The sequence below is a fragment of the Pteropus medius genome, unplaced genomic scaffold, assembly GCF_902729225.1.
Source record: "Pteropus medius unplaced genomic scaffold, Ma_sr-lr_union100, whole genome shotgun sequence".
NCBI lineage: Eukaryota > Metazoa > Chordata > Mammalia > Chiroptera > Pteropodidae > Pteropus > Pteropus medius.
Genome location: NW_024343159.1, coordinates 822,685 through 838,180, shown reverse-complemented (window position 1 = coordinate 838,180; position 15,496 = coordinate 822,685). Strand labels below are relative to the sequence as shown.

At 66.5% G+C, this 15,496-nt stretch overlaps 2 protein-coding genes across 2 annotated transcripts in view; one reads left to right on the top strand and one right to left on the bottom strand.

Moving 5' to 3' along the window:
• The window catches only part of LRRC71 (leucine rich repeat containing 71), a 9,288-nt gene extending 1,207 nt beyond the window's left edge, over window positions 1–8,081 (top strand). Inside the window, exons 2-15 of the mRNA XM_039867283.1 lie at window positions 1,530–1,842; window positions 2,120–2,245; window positions 2,400–2,475; window positions 2,620–2,697; window positions 4,048–4,116; window positions 4,341–4,584; window positions 4,657–4,746; window positions 5,253–5,396; window positions 5,521–5,611; window positions 5,791–5,879; window positions 6,795–6,906; window positions 7,146–7,267; window positions 7,437–7,535; window positions 7,876–8,081. Coding sequence (XP_039723217.1) covers window positions 1,530–1,842; window positions 2,120–2,245; window positions 2,400–2,475; window positions 2,620–2,697; window positions 4,048–4,116; window positions 4,341–4,584; window positions 4,657–4,746; window positions 5,253–5,396; window positions 5,521–5,611; window positions 5,791–5,879; window positions 6,795–6,906; window positions 7,146–7,267; window positions 7,437–7,535; window positions 7,876–7,947 — 1,725 coding nt within the window. The 3' untranslated portion in view covers window positions 7,948–8,081. The remainder of the gene's footprint in view (window positions 1–1,529; window positions 1,843–2,119; window positions 2,246–2,399; window positions 2,476–2,619; window positions 2,698–4,047; window positions 4,117–4,340; window positions 4,585–4,656; window positions 4,747–5,252; window positions 5,397–5,520; window positions 5,612–5,790; window positions 5,880–6,794; window positions 6,907–7,145; window positions 7,268–7,436; window positions 7,536–7,875) is intronic.
• Window positions 8,082–8,417: 336 nt separating this feature from the next.
• The window catches only part of ARHGEF11 (Rho guanine nucleotide exchange factor 11), a 56,868-nt gene continuing 49,789 nt past the window's right edge, over window positions 8,418–15,496 (bottom strand). Inside the window, 11 exon segments of the mRNA XM_039867282.1 lie at window positions 8,418–9,185; window positions 9,362–9,551; window positions 9,633–9,865; window positions 10,546–10,641; window positions 11,480–11,839; window positions 12,145–12,363; window positions 13,193–13,233; window positions 13,617–13,704; window positions 13,707–13,735; window positions 14,330–14,420; window positions 15,104–15,396. Of these exon segments, the coding sequence (XP_039723216.1) occupies window positions 9,121–9,185; window positions 9,362–9,551; window positions 9,633–9,865; window positions 10,546–10,641; window positions 11,480–11,839; window positions 12,145–12,363; window positions 13,193–13,233; window positions 13,617–13,704; window positions 13,707–13,735; window positions 14,330–14,420; window positions 15,104–15,396 (1,705 nt within the window). The 3' untranslated portion in view covers window positions 8,418–9,120.

The following is a 15,496-nucleotide window of genomic DNA, read 5'->3' as shown; positions in this document are numbered from 1 at the left end:
GTGGACTCAGGAGGTGGGGCATAGCCGGAGTGAGCCCCAGCTCTCTAGCCTGGGCACTGGGCGGGTGGGGGTGCCTCATGGAGATGCGAAAGCCTGGAGGAGTCGTCAGGGAATTGCTGAGGGCTGATGGCAGCTGGGCAGCCGGACACAGGTCAGGGCTGAGGATGGCACTTGGGAGCAGCCGAGGTCTGGGTGTGCGTGAGCCCCCAATGAAGGCGACTTCCCTGGGAGGCAGGGCTATCACCAGAGAGGAGAGGGCTCAGGGGTCTCCGAGGAGGAGCTGGCAGCGAAGGCCTTGCCACCCTTAGGTCACCGCGGCTTCGGCAAGTGCCACTGTGAGCTGCGGTGGGGTGGATGCGGAGCCCACATGGGGTGCAGTGTGATGGCGGACATGGGAAGCAGTATCGATTCAGAGGAAATGCCTTTTGGTGGCTTCTGTGTCTCAGGAAGCTGAGTCGGGGGTCACTGGTGAGCGAGGGGAGTGGGTGCGGGGGCGGAGCATGGCAGCCGAAGCACAGGACAGAACGCGATCAATCTCACCTTAAGTCTATTGGGCAGTGCTTGCGGGGGGCGGGGGAGCATCGTCAGTGAGCTGCAGGTGCAGACGCGGACTGCAGGCAGCCTTTGCCATCGGCGTCTCTGCGGACGGCCCAGGTGCTCTCACCGGCCCTCCCCGTGTGCTAGAACCTACTGTAGGGACAGGCCGGGAGTGAAGCGAGGGAGGGCGCGGGCTCTCCCAGCAGAGGGGACAGACCGCCTGGAGAGCAGGTGGTGTGCCACGGTCAGCCGGACAAGGGGCCCCAGCGCCCGTGGCCCCTCTCACCGCCCCATCCATCAGCCAACATTCGTGTGTGTTTTTGTCCCCCATCCCCCCCCAGCGCCACGAGGGCCACCACCAGGGACCCCAGCACTGCGACGCCAATCACTTTTCCACAGGAACCCTCGAACCTCTCTGCCCCGTGCCCCCACACTTGCTGAGCACATGCCCCCAGTCCCTCCACACGCCGGCAGGCCTCTGCTGTTAGCTGGGAGAGTTATCTCTGGGTACAGCCCAGGGCCGGGGTGCTGTACCGTGGGGGCCCCAGGCCACCGCACTTACAAGAGCGGGCTGGCACCTGCAGGCTCTCTCACTGGCCAGGGACACCCTTCACACCTTCAGGCCCCACTTCCTCCTGGATCCCTGGGGGAGCAGGAAAAAGCCGGGTCTCCGGGGACTCGGCCCGGAGGTGTGCGGAGCCCGAGGAGGGGAGGTGGTGGGCGTCCCTCTGTGCCCGCGGGAGTTAGCCGGGGGAGCAGGGCGGGCGGGAGTGAGCCTGTGCAAGGGCCAGCTGGGTGCTCACAGCGCGCCCTGCCAGCGGGGCGGGGCTCCAGGGTCCTTCCGCTGTCATCGGGCCTGGGACTTTTTTCTCCGCGTGCCCCTGGGCAGCCCCAGCATGGACGGGCCCTGGGAGGAGGCTGGGCTGGGGACGCCCTGTGGGAGGCGCCCGCCCATCGCAGGGCTTCTAGTTCCTTATCCCAGGTTTTGATTTCCCACTATTTCTGGTGTTTTCAGCATGGTCTTTACCACGCATCTTACATTTCAAAATGTCTGTAAGGCCGTCCGCCTCGGAGGGAGGCCTGCCCGCCCCGAGGTCCGAGGCCAGGCCCCGGGCGGCGGCGGCCTCGCGTCCAACCGCCCCCTCCCGCCCGCAGAGGAGTACCAGTGCACCGGGGTCCTGGAGGCCGACTTCGCCGAGCTCTGCGCACGGTCGGGGTACGTCGACTTCCCCAAAGTCGTCAACCGGCCGCGCCCGCACCCCACCTTCGTCCCCTCCGCCTCTTTGTCGGAAAAGCCCATCCTAGGTGAGTGGCAGTGGAGCTCCGGGGGGCCCGCCAGAGCCACCTCGTCCATCCCCAGTCTCCCATGGCACGGGGCCGCATGGCGGGGCGCAGGGCAGGGTGGGTGTCGGTGAGGGGTGGCTCCAGGGGGCGGGCGGGGAGGTGGGGAGTCTCCGTCTTCCCTGCCTAGCAGCGCCCCAGCCAGCGTCTCCCACACTCACCGAGCCCCCTCCCCACCCCCGCCTCCGAGGGAGCCGACCCCTCCCTCCTCACCCCGTCTCCTCGCACCCCTGCCTGCTAGACGACCAGCGGCCGTCGGGGTCTTGCAGCCTCAACAGCATGGAGAGCAAATACGTGTTCTTCCGGCCCACAATCCAGGTGGAGCTGGAGCCCGAGGACAAGTCGGTGAAGGAGATCTTCATCCGTGGTGGGCCCCGCCTTGCCCCTCCCCGGCCCCGCCCACGCCCTGGTCCGCCACGCCCCCGCCTGGCCCATGCCACGCCCCCGCTTGGCCTCCCGGCCCGCGCCACCTCCCCGCCTCGGCCTCCCGGAGGCCTGAGGACCTTCTCCTCCTTCCTCAGGCTGGAAGGTTGAGGAGCGGACCCTGGGCATTTTCTCTAAATGCCTGCCTCCCCTCAGCCAGCTGCAGGCCATCAAGTGAGGGGCTGTGTGCGGGGGGGGGGGCGGCGAGGGAGAAAGGGCTGGAGGAGCGGGAAGACCCTGGACAGGTGGGAGGGTGAGGACAGTGCGGGAAGGTGACGGAGGCTTCACCTGTGTTCCCGCACCTTCCTCCACCTACAGCTTCTGGAAGGTCGGGCTGACTGACAAGACCCTGGACATCTTCATCGCCCTCCTACCGCTCTGCTCATCCACACTCAGGTGAGCAGAGGGGAACAGCAGGTGGGGAGGCCCCCGTGCCTGGAAGCTGGGCTGGGCTGGGTGGGTGGTCAGGGCAGCAGTGCAGCCGGCGGGGGCTAGCAGCGCTGTGGAAACCTCGGTCGGGTTCTGAGGCTCCCATCTGACAAGACGTGGAGTCCCTTCTGCCGACGGTGGTGCCCAAGGAGCCTGTGGGGCCTCCCCACCTCCTCCCCCTCAGCCCCACCTCCATTCGCTCTCCCCGGAGGTTCTTCTCTGCTCCTCTGTTCCTCTGCCTGGGGCCTGACACTGCTCAGGGCTGGTTCTTCTCCTCCAGGGCCTGGCAGTCCAGGGACGAGGGAGGAGGACTTACAGACAGCTGCTGCAGGGCCCGTGGGGCCTGTGGGTGGAAGAGTGGTTTGTGGGGGATGGGAGTGGGGGCGGAGTAGTGTCACCCCGCGCTTCTGGGGTAGAGTGACATGGAGGGCCAGCTGGGGGAGGAGGCGTGGAGCTAAGCCTTGGAAGAGTAGTAGGAGGGGACCAGGCAGGGAATGGGGAAGGGAGCAGGTGCAAGGTGTGAAGTAGTGTAAGTACAGGTGTGGTTTGCTGTGACAAGGGCAGGGCTGACTTGCCACCCCTTCTCGAGGCTCCCCCAGCACCCCTGACTTCCGTGCTACACACCGGCTTGCTGGCCTTCCTCCTATGGGAGGGATGGACACTTCCTGGGAGCAGGGACTCCGTCCTCAGCAGTCTTGGTATGGAATAGCACGAAACTTGTATTTTAGTCTTATGGGAATCAGACACAATTTAGCCAGCAGAAAAATAACTATAGAATCTTAATATGTAAAAATAAGTTAGATCAACATAATAAAAACAATTTAAAATGAATGAGGCTGGTGAGGCTGCAGTCAGCTCAGCCGGGGCTGCCTTAGGCTGCCCTGCGTCCACACGTGGGTCCCCCGTAAGGGTGCTGACCACATGGCAGCGGGCGGTCGAGTGCCGGTGAGATGCAAGATGGAAGCCACGGGCTTTCTGTAAGTTAAACTTGGAAGTGACACCCCATCACTTTGCCACATTCCATTTGTCAGGAGTGAGTCACTAGGTCCAGCCACGCTCTGGGGAGGGGATTACATGCGGGCATAGGTACCAGGAAGAGGGGACCACTGGGGTCATCATGGAGGCCACCTCGCCACAGGTCGCTCACTCTGGGGAGTGAGTGATCCCTGCTCATGGCCATGCTTCTGGACTTCTAGCCTGGAGAACGGTCTCATAATTTCCCACACAGGGGCCATCCCTGGTCTGTTTCCAAGCTGTCCCCAGAGCTGCACACCTGCTCTGTCCCCTTCCGTCACTGTGGTGCCTCCTGGTTCACAGGAAGGTGTCTCTCGAGGGCAACCCGCTGCCGGAGCAGTCCTATCACAAGCTCATGGCACTGGACAGCCCGTGAGGCCCCTGTCCCCACCCCTCCTCTGGGCCTGCCCCCATCCCAAGTCACCCCTAGTCCCTGCCCTTCCTAGCTTGCCCTCAAGCACCTCCCCAGGGACCCTCAACTCCTGCCCCTCCACCTCAGACCCCACGGCTCTCTCCATGTCTCCATGTCCCCACATCCCCCGAGGTTCCCGGCACGCCCAGGACCCCAGGGCCCTCTGTCCCCTCCCGCCACCCAGGATCGCGCACCTGTCCCTGCGGAACAACAACATCAACGACTACGGGGCGCAGCTCCTGGGCCGGGCTCTGTCCACGCTGCACAGCTGCAACCGGACGCTGGTCTCGCTCAACCTGGGTTTCAACCTCATCGGGGACGAGGGCGCGTGCTACATCGCCCAGGGCCTGCGGCTGAACCGCTCCCTGCTCTGGCTGTCCCTGGCCCACAACCGCATCCAGGACAAGGGCGCCCTGAGGCTGGCAGAGGTGGGTGTGCGGGGCGGGGCGGGGCCGCGGGGCGGGGCGGGGCGGGGCCTGACGACGCTGCTGCCCGCCCAGGTCCTGCGGCCCTTCGAGCTGACGCACCGCGAGGTGGTGGAGCGCCGGCGCCTCCTGCTGGAGAAGGGCGCGCAGGAGCGCTCGCGGTCGGTGAGCGCCCCGCCTGCCGCCTGTCCCCGCCCCCCTGTCCCCGCGCCTCTGCGCAGGCCCAGCACGCATCCGGGCTCCCACCACAGAACCCCTCCGTGGGCAGCAGGGGTCTCCGTTAAGAGAAAGGACCAGGTTTAGGCCGCCTCGCCACGGCCAGCTGGCCACCTTGGCATGTTAACCTCTCTGGCCTCAGTGTCCTCACCTGTAATGTGGGGATAATTGTACCCACTTCGCAGGACTGAGAGGATTAACCGAGGCCGTGCCTGGCATGCGCTCGGAAGGATTTGAGTCTGAGCCTCCCCCTCTCCTTCCCCCTCCCAGCTCAGCCTCAGGTCCCTCTGCCATTTCCTTCCCACAGCAGCTCCCCCAAAGTCCCAAATAAATTACGTTGGCATCTGAGGGGGGTGGGGCTGCCAGGCTGTGTGCCGCCCAGGCGTGAGGCTTCCCCGCGCTCCTCACTGAGGAGGGGGTGTCGCCCCCCCACCCCCCCGCATTTGTGAGCGCAGCCTTCCTCCTCCCGGCACGGGGACTCCAAAACGGACCGCGAGAAGAACGCGCTGTCGGGGGTCAGTTCTGTTGCGCTGGTGGAGAAGGCAGAGAAGATGCAGATAGCGAAGACCCCTAAGGGCCTGGCCAGGAAGAAGGAGAAGGCAGGGGTTGCGGGGCTGTGGCCGGGGCCGGGGCCGGGGCGCCTGTGGGGTGGAGGCGGGCTGCTTCCTGATATGCTCCCCGGCCAGGAGGCAGCACATTCACGTCCCTGCACGTCCTCCTCAGGAAGTGAAGAAGGAGGAGAAGTCGGGGTCTGGGCAGTCACCCACACAAGGAACCCCAAAGAAGGACGACTCCGCAAAGGCAGGCAAGGGCAGTAAGTGCCGCCTTCTTGTGGGGGGAATCAGCGTGGCAGGGTGCGGGAGGGGTGGGCGGGCCTGCAGCCTGTGCCCTGGGCTCCCCCCTCCCCTCCGTCGCACCCCCGACGGCCCGTCTCCTGGACCGGGATGGGCAGCAGAGGCTGCCCATGCACCCTGGCTCCTCTTTGCCCCGCAGAGGTGACGATCCCCGAGCAGAAACCAGCCAAGGGGAAGGGGCCCAAGGTCGGGAGCAAGGAGAAGCGCAGCATCCCACCGGAGTCGGAGGTAGCACGAGTGTCCTCGTCGTCCCTGTTGTCCCCAGCCCGGGGCTCGCTCCCACCCACCTATCTGGCCCCACCGACCTGGGCCTGCTGGGGTAACAGGGCCCCTGGCCCCCAGACCACGAGGCCCCGTCTGTGACCAGTGTCATCTCAGTCTGCTTCCCAAAGGCCATGGGCTCGCCCCGCCACGTGCACTTGCTCAGGCCACATCAGGGAGCAGCCCCCGAAGGCCAGGCCCCATGCTGTGCATCCCTTCTGGGCCACAGCCACCTTTGTCCACTGGGACCGCTGTGCTCACGGCTCTGCCCCTGCCAGCCCTCCAGCTCTGGGTGGTCGGCTGCCTGGTGGACCGTCTCTGTCACAGGAGCTCCCGCCCCAGGCAGGGAGTGGCCACTCCCCTGCTAGGGGTCCCTCTGCATCCCAGACGAGACCTCACAGGAGGAAGATCGAGGGAGATTTTGTGTGTCCTGCCGTTTCTCACAGGCTGGTGGCACTTCCTTCTCATCCTGCCTTTGTCCCGCCCTCCAGTTCAGTTGCCTTGGGTGCCCCAGGTGTGAGGGGCCGCCTGGCACAGCTGCTGCGGCTTGGTGCTCCAGCCTCTGACCTGCTTTGTCTGCGGGAACCTCTCCCCTCACCTTCCCCTGGGGACCAGACTTCAGCTCACAGGCCACTTTCTCTAGAGATGGGCGAGGTGTTCTCCTGTGCCCCTACAGTACGCTGTTCACCTCTGCCACTTGTCACACACCGCATGGCCTCTTGGTCTCCCTCAGTTGTTCCCTGAGGGTTTGGGCATGTTGAGTTTTGTGTCCCCAGCACCCATGACAAAGCTGGGCCATCGCTGGTCCTCACACGTGTTGAACAAGGGGAGGGCTGGCCTGGTGACCGGCCCATGCCTGCTGCAACCTCTCTCCTCCAGCAGCTGGTGGCCGAGGCCACGGAGATGGTCAACCCCCTGTTGGAGCCCGCTGAGCACCGGGACGGGAGAGTGTTCATGCCGGGGAACAAGGCCCTGCTGCACCTCAACCTCCTCCGTGCGTGTGCCCGCCCGCCACTGCTCGCGCGCCCCGGGCCCCTGCCGCCCCAAGTCCCCAGCCTGACCCCAGAGCACCTGGCGCTCCCAGGGTGGAGGCCCTTCTGCCGCGGGGTGAGGGGAAGCCAGGCCCCGGGCCGGGGAGGAGTGGGGTGCAGGAAGACAGGGCGGAGGGGAGCCGGGTGCTGGGGGTCACGGGGTCACGGGCGGCAGCGGGTGGGCCGACTGCCTCCCCTCCAGGAAACCGCATCACCGAGGTGGGGCTGGAAAGCTTCCTGGCCACGGTGCAGTACCAGGCGCAGTTCTCCAAGTCCAAGAGCGCGGGCAAGGGCCCCATGGGGCTGCTGTGGCTGTCCCTGGCGGTGAGTGCCCAGTGGACGCCTGTGCCCCGAGGTCCTAGCACAACGCAACCTGCACCTGTCTCGTGTGAGGTCACCAGTCCCTGTCCCTAACCTACCCTGTCCCGCAAGCCTTCCTCCCGTCTCCATCCCGTCAGCCGTCAGTCAGCCAGCCTGCCTTTTCCTCCTCCAGAAAAACTGCTTCTCCATGCAGTGTCCTGCGTACACCACCATCCAGGAGCTGCTGCTGCCCAGGGACCCCACCACCAAGGCCAAGCCTCGGGAGGACGAGGTCTCGGCGTCCTCCGGCTAGACTCCCCTCACCCCAAGTGCACCCACTTCCCTGGGGGGCCTGCCGCCCCACCTCCTGCGGGCCCAGTGCTCACTTGCTCAGGCCACTCCTGTATTCCCTAGGGGACGTGTGCCTGATGTCCTCGACCTGAAGCCAGGGACACCCAGCCAGCATGGGGCCACCTGGAGAGTGAGGGAGCTGTCACTGCTGCCTCCCCAGGGGCCGCTTCTGGGGCTGGTGTCCACTCTACTGCCTGTCCCCACTTCTGGGCAGGTCCCACCTGGCCCATACCTCCCCCCCGCCCCCTGTGCCTCAACAGAGACCTGCTCTCCCTGCACAGGGCGCCCTCGGCCGGTCACCTCGACTTCTCCAGTTCCGCCCACCCACGCGAGTCCTCATCCATCACCAGTGACTCGTGCCCTCATCCTCGTGGGGTTGGCACGCAGCACACGCCAGGCTCAAGGGAGAGCACATTAGGGCCGAAGGGGGACCTGTCCCCTAGTCCCACAGTGAAGGCAAAGAGACAGCAGAGGGTCGGGTGGCTGTGTCTGCCGCCGCTGGCTGCCAGGAGTGGGAGCCAGGCCTTCGGGATGACCCTCCCCTCACGAAAGGCAGCTTGTGGGTATGTGCACGTCTAGGTGGCTTCTGTGCTGGCCTCTGTCCCCCTGCGGCCCAGGGAGCCCACGCCTGGGGGCAGCACGGGGGCCTGGTCGGGGCGCAGGGGCCCGTCTGTCCCCCATCCACACCGGCCGTACCGCAGCAGGTCCAAGGACCACACAAACCACCACAGATGAAGAATATTTAACTTTTCTTAAAAAAAAAAAAAACAAAAAAACATGAAAGGGAGAAAATAAGAGTATACATTATTTTAAGAGCGAAACAGTTATTTCCATATCTGTATTTTATATATTATATATATTTATATATGTATGTATATATACACCTAGCACAGTGTGTCTGTTCTATTGGTCGGTGGGGTGCAGTGGCCCCTGGGGACAGTCCTGGATGAACTTAGGGGACTCCGGCCTCCAAACCCAGACCCCTGCCTCCTGGGGCCCAGTTTTGGCTCCGTACCTGGTAGACGGTTTTCTGCAGGGAGGGGGTGGGAAGGGCGGACGTGGTGGGGGGCAGGACACACCCTGAAGATGAAGACACTGTGGCCGAGCCACAGAGACCAGCCCCCGGGGGACTGGGTGAGCTAGGGGCACAAGTAAACCTCCCTGTCCTCAGCAGTCGCGTCTGCAGCTGCCTCCAGCACCCCGAGCCAGAAACAAGGCGAAAGTCATTTACAACAACGAAGACGCCCTACGTACATATTTATAGGAAACACGGACAGGGACGGCTGAGCCCGGGTCCTGAGCAGGAGGGGGAGAAAGTGCACTCACGCAGACGCCTCCCCCTTCCTTGACAAGTCTGAGGGCGCCCTGCACACCCGCCTCTCAGATGCAGTAGGGGACCCGGGGCCTCGGGGGTGAGCCGGAGGGAGGGCGGACACGGACGGGAGACTCCTGGGCAACATGGCAGGCCGCCCAGCCGGTGCCCGGCCTCGGGCAGACCCTCGATGAAGATGTGGTGGTTGGGGCAGTCACGGTCTCGGAGACGGAGACATGGCTCTGTCTGCAGAGGTGTCTTCCAGGGCAGTGCTGGTGCCTGGGGGAGGCAGCCCCGCCCGTGAGGAGCCCGCCCTGCGCGGGGCCTGCCCCTCCCCCACCACCTCGCCCTGGGACATTCTCGAGCTCCAGAGCTGAGGGACCTGGTGCCCTGCAGGACCCCCCTTCCTCCCCAAGGCGTGTGCCCCAGGCTGGCACGAGGTCAGCTTCACTCACCCTCCGCGGGGCAGGGCCCCGCTCCGTGGCTGTCCCTGCAGTCAGAGGGCAGCGGTCCCTTCGCTGGAAGTGACAGGGAGCTGTCTGTCCACCCGGCTGCCTCGGAGTGGAAGCTGCCCACAGGTGTGGCACCGCCGGACGACTCTTCCCCAAGGGACCTGAGCAGCTCTCTGTGGGCCCGTTCCATGTCCTACAAGAGTGAGAAGCGTCCTTGAGGCCTGGGGGGGCTGTGCCTGAGGGGCTGGGGCGGGGAGCCCCGGCAAGCCCCTACCTTGAGCCTGCTGAGCTTGAGGGTGAGCCGCTCGATGGTGTGGAAGATGGTGCCCAGGTCACTGAGAGCCAGGCCCGGGTGCCTCTGCTCTCCGCCACCCTCCCGCAGCCGGGCCCGGGGCTCAGCTGGCCAGGCGGGGAGACTGTTGGGCGGGGAGGGGTCCGACGGTGCCCCCCGGGCATCAGCGCTCGAGTCCGGGGGTCCGGCTGGCATGCTGACGTAGAAGCAGTTCCCTGTGCGGGGGCGAGGGGGGCGGTCAGGGGGCCTCGTGGAGGGAGCCCAGGCGCCCCCTGCTCGGCTTGGCCCACCCGGCAATCGGCTCCGCTGCTGTCCTCCAGAGCCCTCCCCGGGGCGCCTCTGCTCCACGGGGCCCAGACGAGGACGCTGAGAGCAGGGCCAGGGTGGCAGGGCTGTGGTCCCCCCGGGTGACGAGGGAGGGAACCCCACTCCTTGGAGGAGAATAAGGAAGCGGGGGCTGCTTCTCGGTACTTTCGGAAAGCCGCGGCAGAGGCCTTCACTGCACCCCACCTCGAGCTGTCAGCACGACCCCGCCCCACCTGCCGTGTCTCTCGGGCCCCAGAGCAACCCCAGCTCAGCAGGGGTTCAGACACTGGGGTGGGGGAGGACGAGGAGGGGCCCTGACTGAGCAGTGAGCAGAGGCGGATGCTGTGCTGCCATGCGAGCCTGTGGCCGGCGGCACGCTCCGGTGGCCGTGTGGGGAGCCGCTGCCCGGATGCCGGGCCCTGGGCTCCGCATCCGGCTCCAGCCTGCCGCACTCGGAGGAGCCCGGGTGGCTCGGCTCGCCAGGGGCGTGGCCCCAGGCCTGGCCCTGTCGTGGGCCCTGTGCTACCCGGGCCGGGTGCTGCCCGCCGAGGTCACTTGGCCCTGCCCGGCTCCCAGGGGTGGTCGTTACCCGCAGCCTCTGCTCCGCCTTCCACTCCCGGTGGCTCAGGCTCAGACTGGCCACTCTCCGGTAGTTTGGGGACAGCCTCGCTGCCTGCCACCTCAGCTGCACCGATGCCACCACCACCAGGGAGAGCGGGGAACGGACAGAGGGAAGGGGGAGCGGAGAGAAGTGGAGAAAGGAGAAAGGAGACCGCGGTGAACGCGAGCTCGCCCGAGGGGACGCCCCAGGGGGCCGCCCACTCACCGAAAGACGGAGAAGGAAGGTCAGTTCCCAGAAACCCAGGAAAGGGCAGGCCTGTGGCAGGAGGCAGAGCTAGGCCCCAGGGAGCGTCTGCCATGCGGGTGCTGACGTGGACCCGGCCCGCGGCCACCACCCCGCTCTCCTGCTGCTGCCCCTGCCCCGGCCCAGCCAGTCTCGGTCTCTCCGCCTTTGAGCCGGCCACACCCCCACAGCTGGGGTGCCCCTCTGCACCCTGTTCACGGCCACGTCCCGCCCCCTCGGGCCCCCCACCAGGCCGCTAGCCCGCCTCTGCTCGGCGTCCTCTGCAGGGGCTGGCCGGGAGGACAAGCCCTGCCTTGTCCCGAGGCTCTGAGAAGAGCCTCACCTCTTCTGGGGCCGGGAGGGCCGGGGAGAGGAACCAGCAGACTGACTGAGGCGGGTTTGTGCCTGGCGGGAGGTGACGTCCTCTGATCACAGAATCAAGTTCAGAGATGACTCAGGGTTGGCGCTAAAGTCACACAGGCACGAAGTGACAGCGCCGGGGCTGTGCACCTCGGCCATCCAGCCCTGAAGCCCTGGCGTGCCATCCACAGGCCTCTGCCCGGGACGCGGAGCCCGCGGCGTGGCTGTGGGAGCGGGGGAAGGGAAGCGGCGTGCGGAAGACCTGCCCCCACCCTAGAAGCGGGGCGTCTAAGGCCGGGTGGGCCCCCATTTGTTTTACCTTTTCTCACGACCTGGTAGCTTCTTGCTGCCTCTGAGCCGGAAGCCTCCTCCTCTGGGGCGCTGTCCAGCTCCGGAGGCTCCCAGACCCCGGAATGCCTGGTCCTTGGGGGCAGGTGTTCCAGGGAGCAGATGGCTGCTGCCCCGTGCTTGGCCTGGGCTCCCTCTGGCCCTGGGAGCTGGGTGTTGTCGCCTTCATCCCCAGTGGGAGCTTGCCCAGGGGAGCCTGGGTCCCAGGGGTGAGAGGTGACACTGGCAGAAGCTGTGGGTGTCAGGTCGTCCTCGGGCGCCCCGGCGGCCTGTGGCTCTGTGGCGTGGCCGGGCAGCAGCCTCCACAGCATCAGCTGGCGCAGGCTCTCCACTGCGGGGGGAACAGCAGTGGACACGGGGTGCTGGCTAGACCAGCACAGGACGTGCCCGCCGTGGCAGGGAGAGGTGTGGCTGCTCCCCTCCCGACCCCCAGCTTGCTGAGCCTGCTCTTGTCACAGGGCAGAGGTGGAGAGCTGCCACCAACCAGCTGGGGGCGGGGCGAGGTGACGACTGTGCCTCCGTCATCTCTCCTCGAGCACACCCAGGGAGGCTCTTCGGGCAGGTGGACGGTGGAGCCATGTCAGGTGGGGCCTGACGGGGTCTGGGGGCTGGGGGCGGGGTCCACGAGGCACTCACCATCCTCCAGGGCCGAGTCAGCAAGTCCTTCCAGCAACAGAGGGCCTGGGAGGGGCAAGACGATGGGGTCCCTCGTCCTGCCACCCCTGTTCTCTCCATCCAGGGACACGGGCGGCGGGGGCAGGGCGCCCGGCTCCTCCTCGTCCATGCTGCCTGCATGCTCGGGGACCTCTGGCAAGACGGGGTGCTGCCCTTTGACCCTCTGCTGGGGCCCGGTGCCTGCTGGGGATGGGACAGCGTAAGGCAGGGAAGGCGGAAGAAACGAGGGGGCTGACCCCGTGCCCAGCTTTGTTTTGGGTGTGGGGCTGGGACGTCGGCCGATTCGTCCCACAACGTTCACTGCGCACTCTGTGGCCCGGTGCTGTCCCAGCTCCTGGTGCGTCCCAGCAAATAGAGCAAAGGCCCTGCCCCGTGGGGCTCACACTCCAGGGCACAGCGCAGAGCAGCAAAGGCCCAGCCCTCGACTAATCAGGCAAGATGCGCCACAGGGCACGGAGGCCGAGTGCTGGTCGCAGCGCTCAGCGGGCGAGCCGGCACGTCGCTGCGAAGGGGACACCCCCACAGACCTGAGGCACGCAGGGCCTCGGGGGGAACAGAAAGGGGACCAACCGGGGAGCCCCGCAGAGGGAGTCCTCTCCAGGCCTCAGACCGAAGCCGTTTCAGATGAGCTCTTGGTGAGAAAGCCATCTGCCATCCGCCCGGGGGACCGTCTAAGCCCCCTGGAAACTGTCTGTACCCCATTCTCCATCAGGACCCCAGGCTGGAGAAAGCAGGGGGATCCAGACTCCCAGATGTCCCTCGGTCCCTCCGCTGCCGAACGCCTGTCAGCCAAAGGGCCAGCTGGTAGCCTGCTGGGGTGAGCGTGTCCACACCGCCCAGGCCTGCTTCCTTCCTGTCTCAGACACCCGCGTCCTCGTCCTGTGTCTTCTCAAACCTCACCCCTCCGGCCCTGATGGCCCTCTACCGTCACCCTACCCAACCCTGACCACAGCCCCACCTATGCCTACAAAGGGACTGGGGCTCCCACGAGGTCCACTCAGGGACTCACCTCCAGGCAGCCCCTCTGGTTCCTCGTCCTCCAGCCCTGCCCTGGGGGCAGAAACAAGCGGTGGCAGGTCACTTGCTGGGCACGCTGGTGCTCTGCCAGCCAGGCCACGAAGCCCCACCCTGGGCCCCTGAGTCTGAGCAGGCGCTGAAGGTGTAGGGCCCAGGGAGGAAGGCGCTGGGCCCTGGGGAGGAGGTGGGTGCTGGCCGAGCCTCTCCTGGCCCCCCGATCCCACCTCAACACCACTTTCGATGCAGTCTCCGTCACCGGTGGGGCGGGGTGGGGGGTGCCGTTGGGGACAGCAGACAGGAAGGGAAGGCAGGGGTGCAGGAACGTCCCCCACCTAACACCTGTCTGCCGAGACTGTCCACCCTGAGCTAAGGGTTCAGGAGCAGCAGAGAATAAGTGCTGGGCATGGGGGTGGCACCTGCTGGGCCTGGGGCTCTGGCGGGCTGGCTCCTGGGGGCCGGGGGCCGGGGTGGGCGGCGGGGCAGCTCCAGGGGGCCTCGTGGTGTCCGCACGGCTTCTTCTAAGAGCTCCATCCACCTGCAGCTCGGCAGGAAGAGGGCCGGCGTGGGGACGGCACTGGGCGCACCACGCCTGCCCTCGACGGCAGGCCCGCAGTCCCCTCGCGGCCCCGGCTGGCGGCTCCCGTGCGGTGTCATCGCCGCAGCTGCCGCAGACTGAACGGCCGCTGTCTGCTGTGGGCAGGGCCCTCTGCGTCTGCTAAGTGCCCCGCATTACCCAGTTTACGGGTGACGGCCCTGAAGCTGGGAAACCACCTAACAACCCGTCTCTCCACTGTGCCAGGCCACCTCCGGCTGGCCGTTCTCGGGGGACACAGGGTGGGTGGACCACAGGGGTGGGGGCAAGGGTCCTGGAGGCAAACGTCTGAGAGGAATGTGAGCAAGGGAAAGGGAATGCAAGAGGGACGGGGTGGGGCCCGAGACAGGGAAGAGTGTGGCTGCCACCCCCTGCCGCCCGCACCCCCTCCGCTCAGTCTGCCCCGCCTCCCACTGCCCCCGCGAAGCCCCGTCCTGACTGCTCTGGGGCCCATCCCGGGCCTCACTGTGTCCTCACACACAGCACCCTGGTCCCAAGGGGGCAGCAGGTACATGTGACCCTTGAATCAACGCTTACGTGTTCTTGTCTGATGAGGTCAATGCCACCAGCTCATAGATCTGGGGTGGGCCCAGCTCGGACGTGCAGATGATGAAGAAGGCCCGCTTGTCTGTGTGACGAAGGAAGGGGAGAGGGTGTGTACTGGGCTGGGGACACGGTGCAGCCCTGACCCTCACCACGACACATGCAGCATGAGACGGGCCTGAGTCGTCAGAACCCCTCGGGACCTCCTTATGAAAGGGACAGAGACCGTTCCGGAACCCCTAACGGTCTCTTCCACGGCCACCCATCACCCTCCCGCTCCCCCAACAGCGAGGGCTGAGGTGTGTGGTGCCTTGAGTTTGTGGCAGTTCTCACACCCATGTCCCTCTGATCCCCAGAAGCAGGGCGGGGGTCGCCCCACGTTCCAGACGATGAGACTAGGGGACGCGGCTGCTGGGTCCTGCTGCAGAGCCTGCCCTGCACACCGCCCACCCGTCGTCCTGCCGCAGGGGGCCTGTCCTGCTGCCCTCTGCCCCCAAAGCCCGTTCTCCCTGACCGTGGCCCACCCTGGGGGCTCGTGTCCTGGCTGCACCAGGTCGTCCGTCTTCACCTGGTCCCCATAAGCCCATCGTCCTGCCCCAACTCGTGCCGCATCCTGCTTAGATGGGCCAGGACGGGGGAGGGACGCAGGCAGCCCGGGAAGTCCCGTAGGACCCCAGGCCGGCCCTACGCAGCCCAGTGCCTGCTGGACACGACCGCCAGGGACCACGGCCCGGGCCAAGGCTGGGCGGGCCCGTCTCCTCAGGGCACCTGTGGCCACGGAGCGGACCAACACGGCGTTGAGCTTGAGCACGGGGCTGAAGGTCTGCTTCCCGTCCGCGGCGCCCGCGGCCGCCTTGCTGTGACACTTCAGCAACAGCTTCTCGTCCTGCTTCTGCAGCAGCACCAGCAGGTCCTCCAGCAGCAGCACGTGCAGGTCTGCGGGTGGCACCAGTGAGCGGCCTGCCGCCCCTGCTCCCTCCGCAGCGGGCGGGGCGAGAGGCCCTGGGACGCTGGCCGCCTGGTCCCCGCGAGGTGACGAGGAAGCGCACTCGCCCACCATGCTCTAGGCGGCCGCCCAGCTCCTCGCCACCCTTCAGAGCGCAGGGCCCAGGGGCTCCCGGGACGGACCATCGCCTGGGACAGCCGTTCCTGCGAACCCCC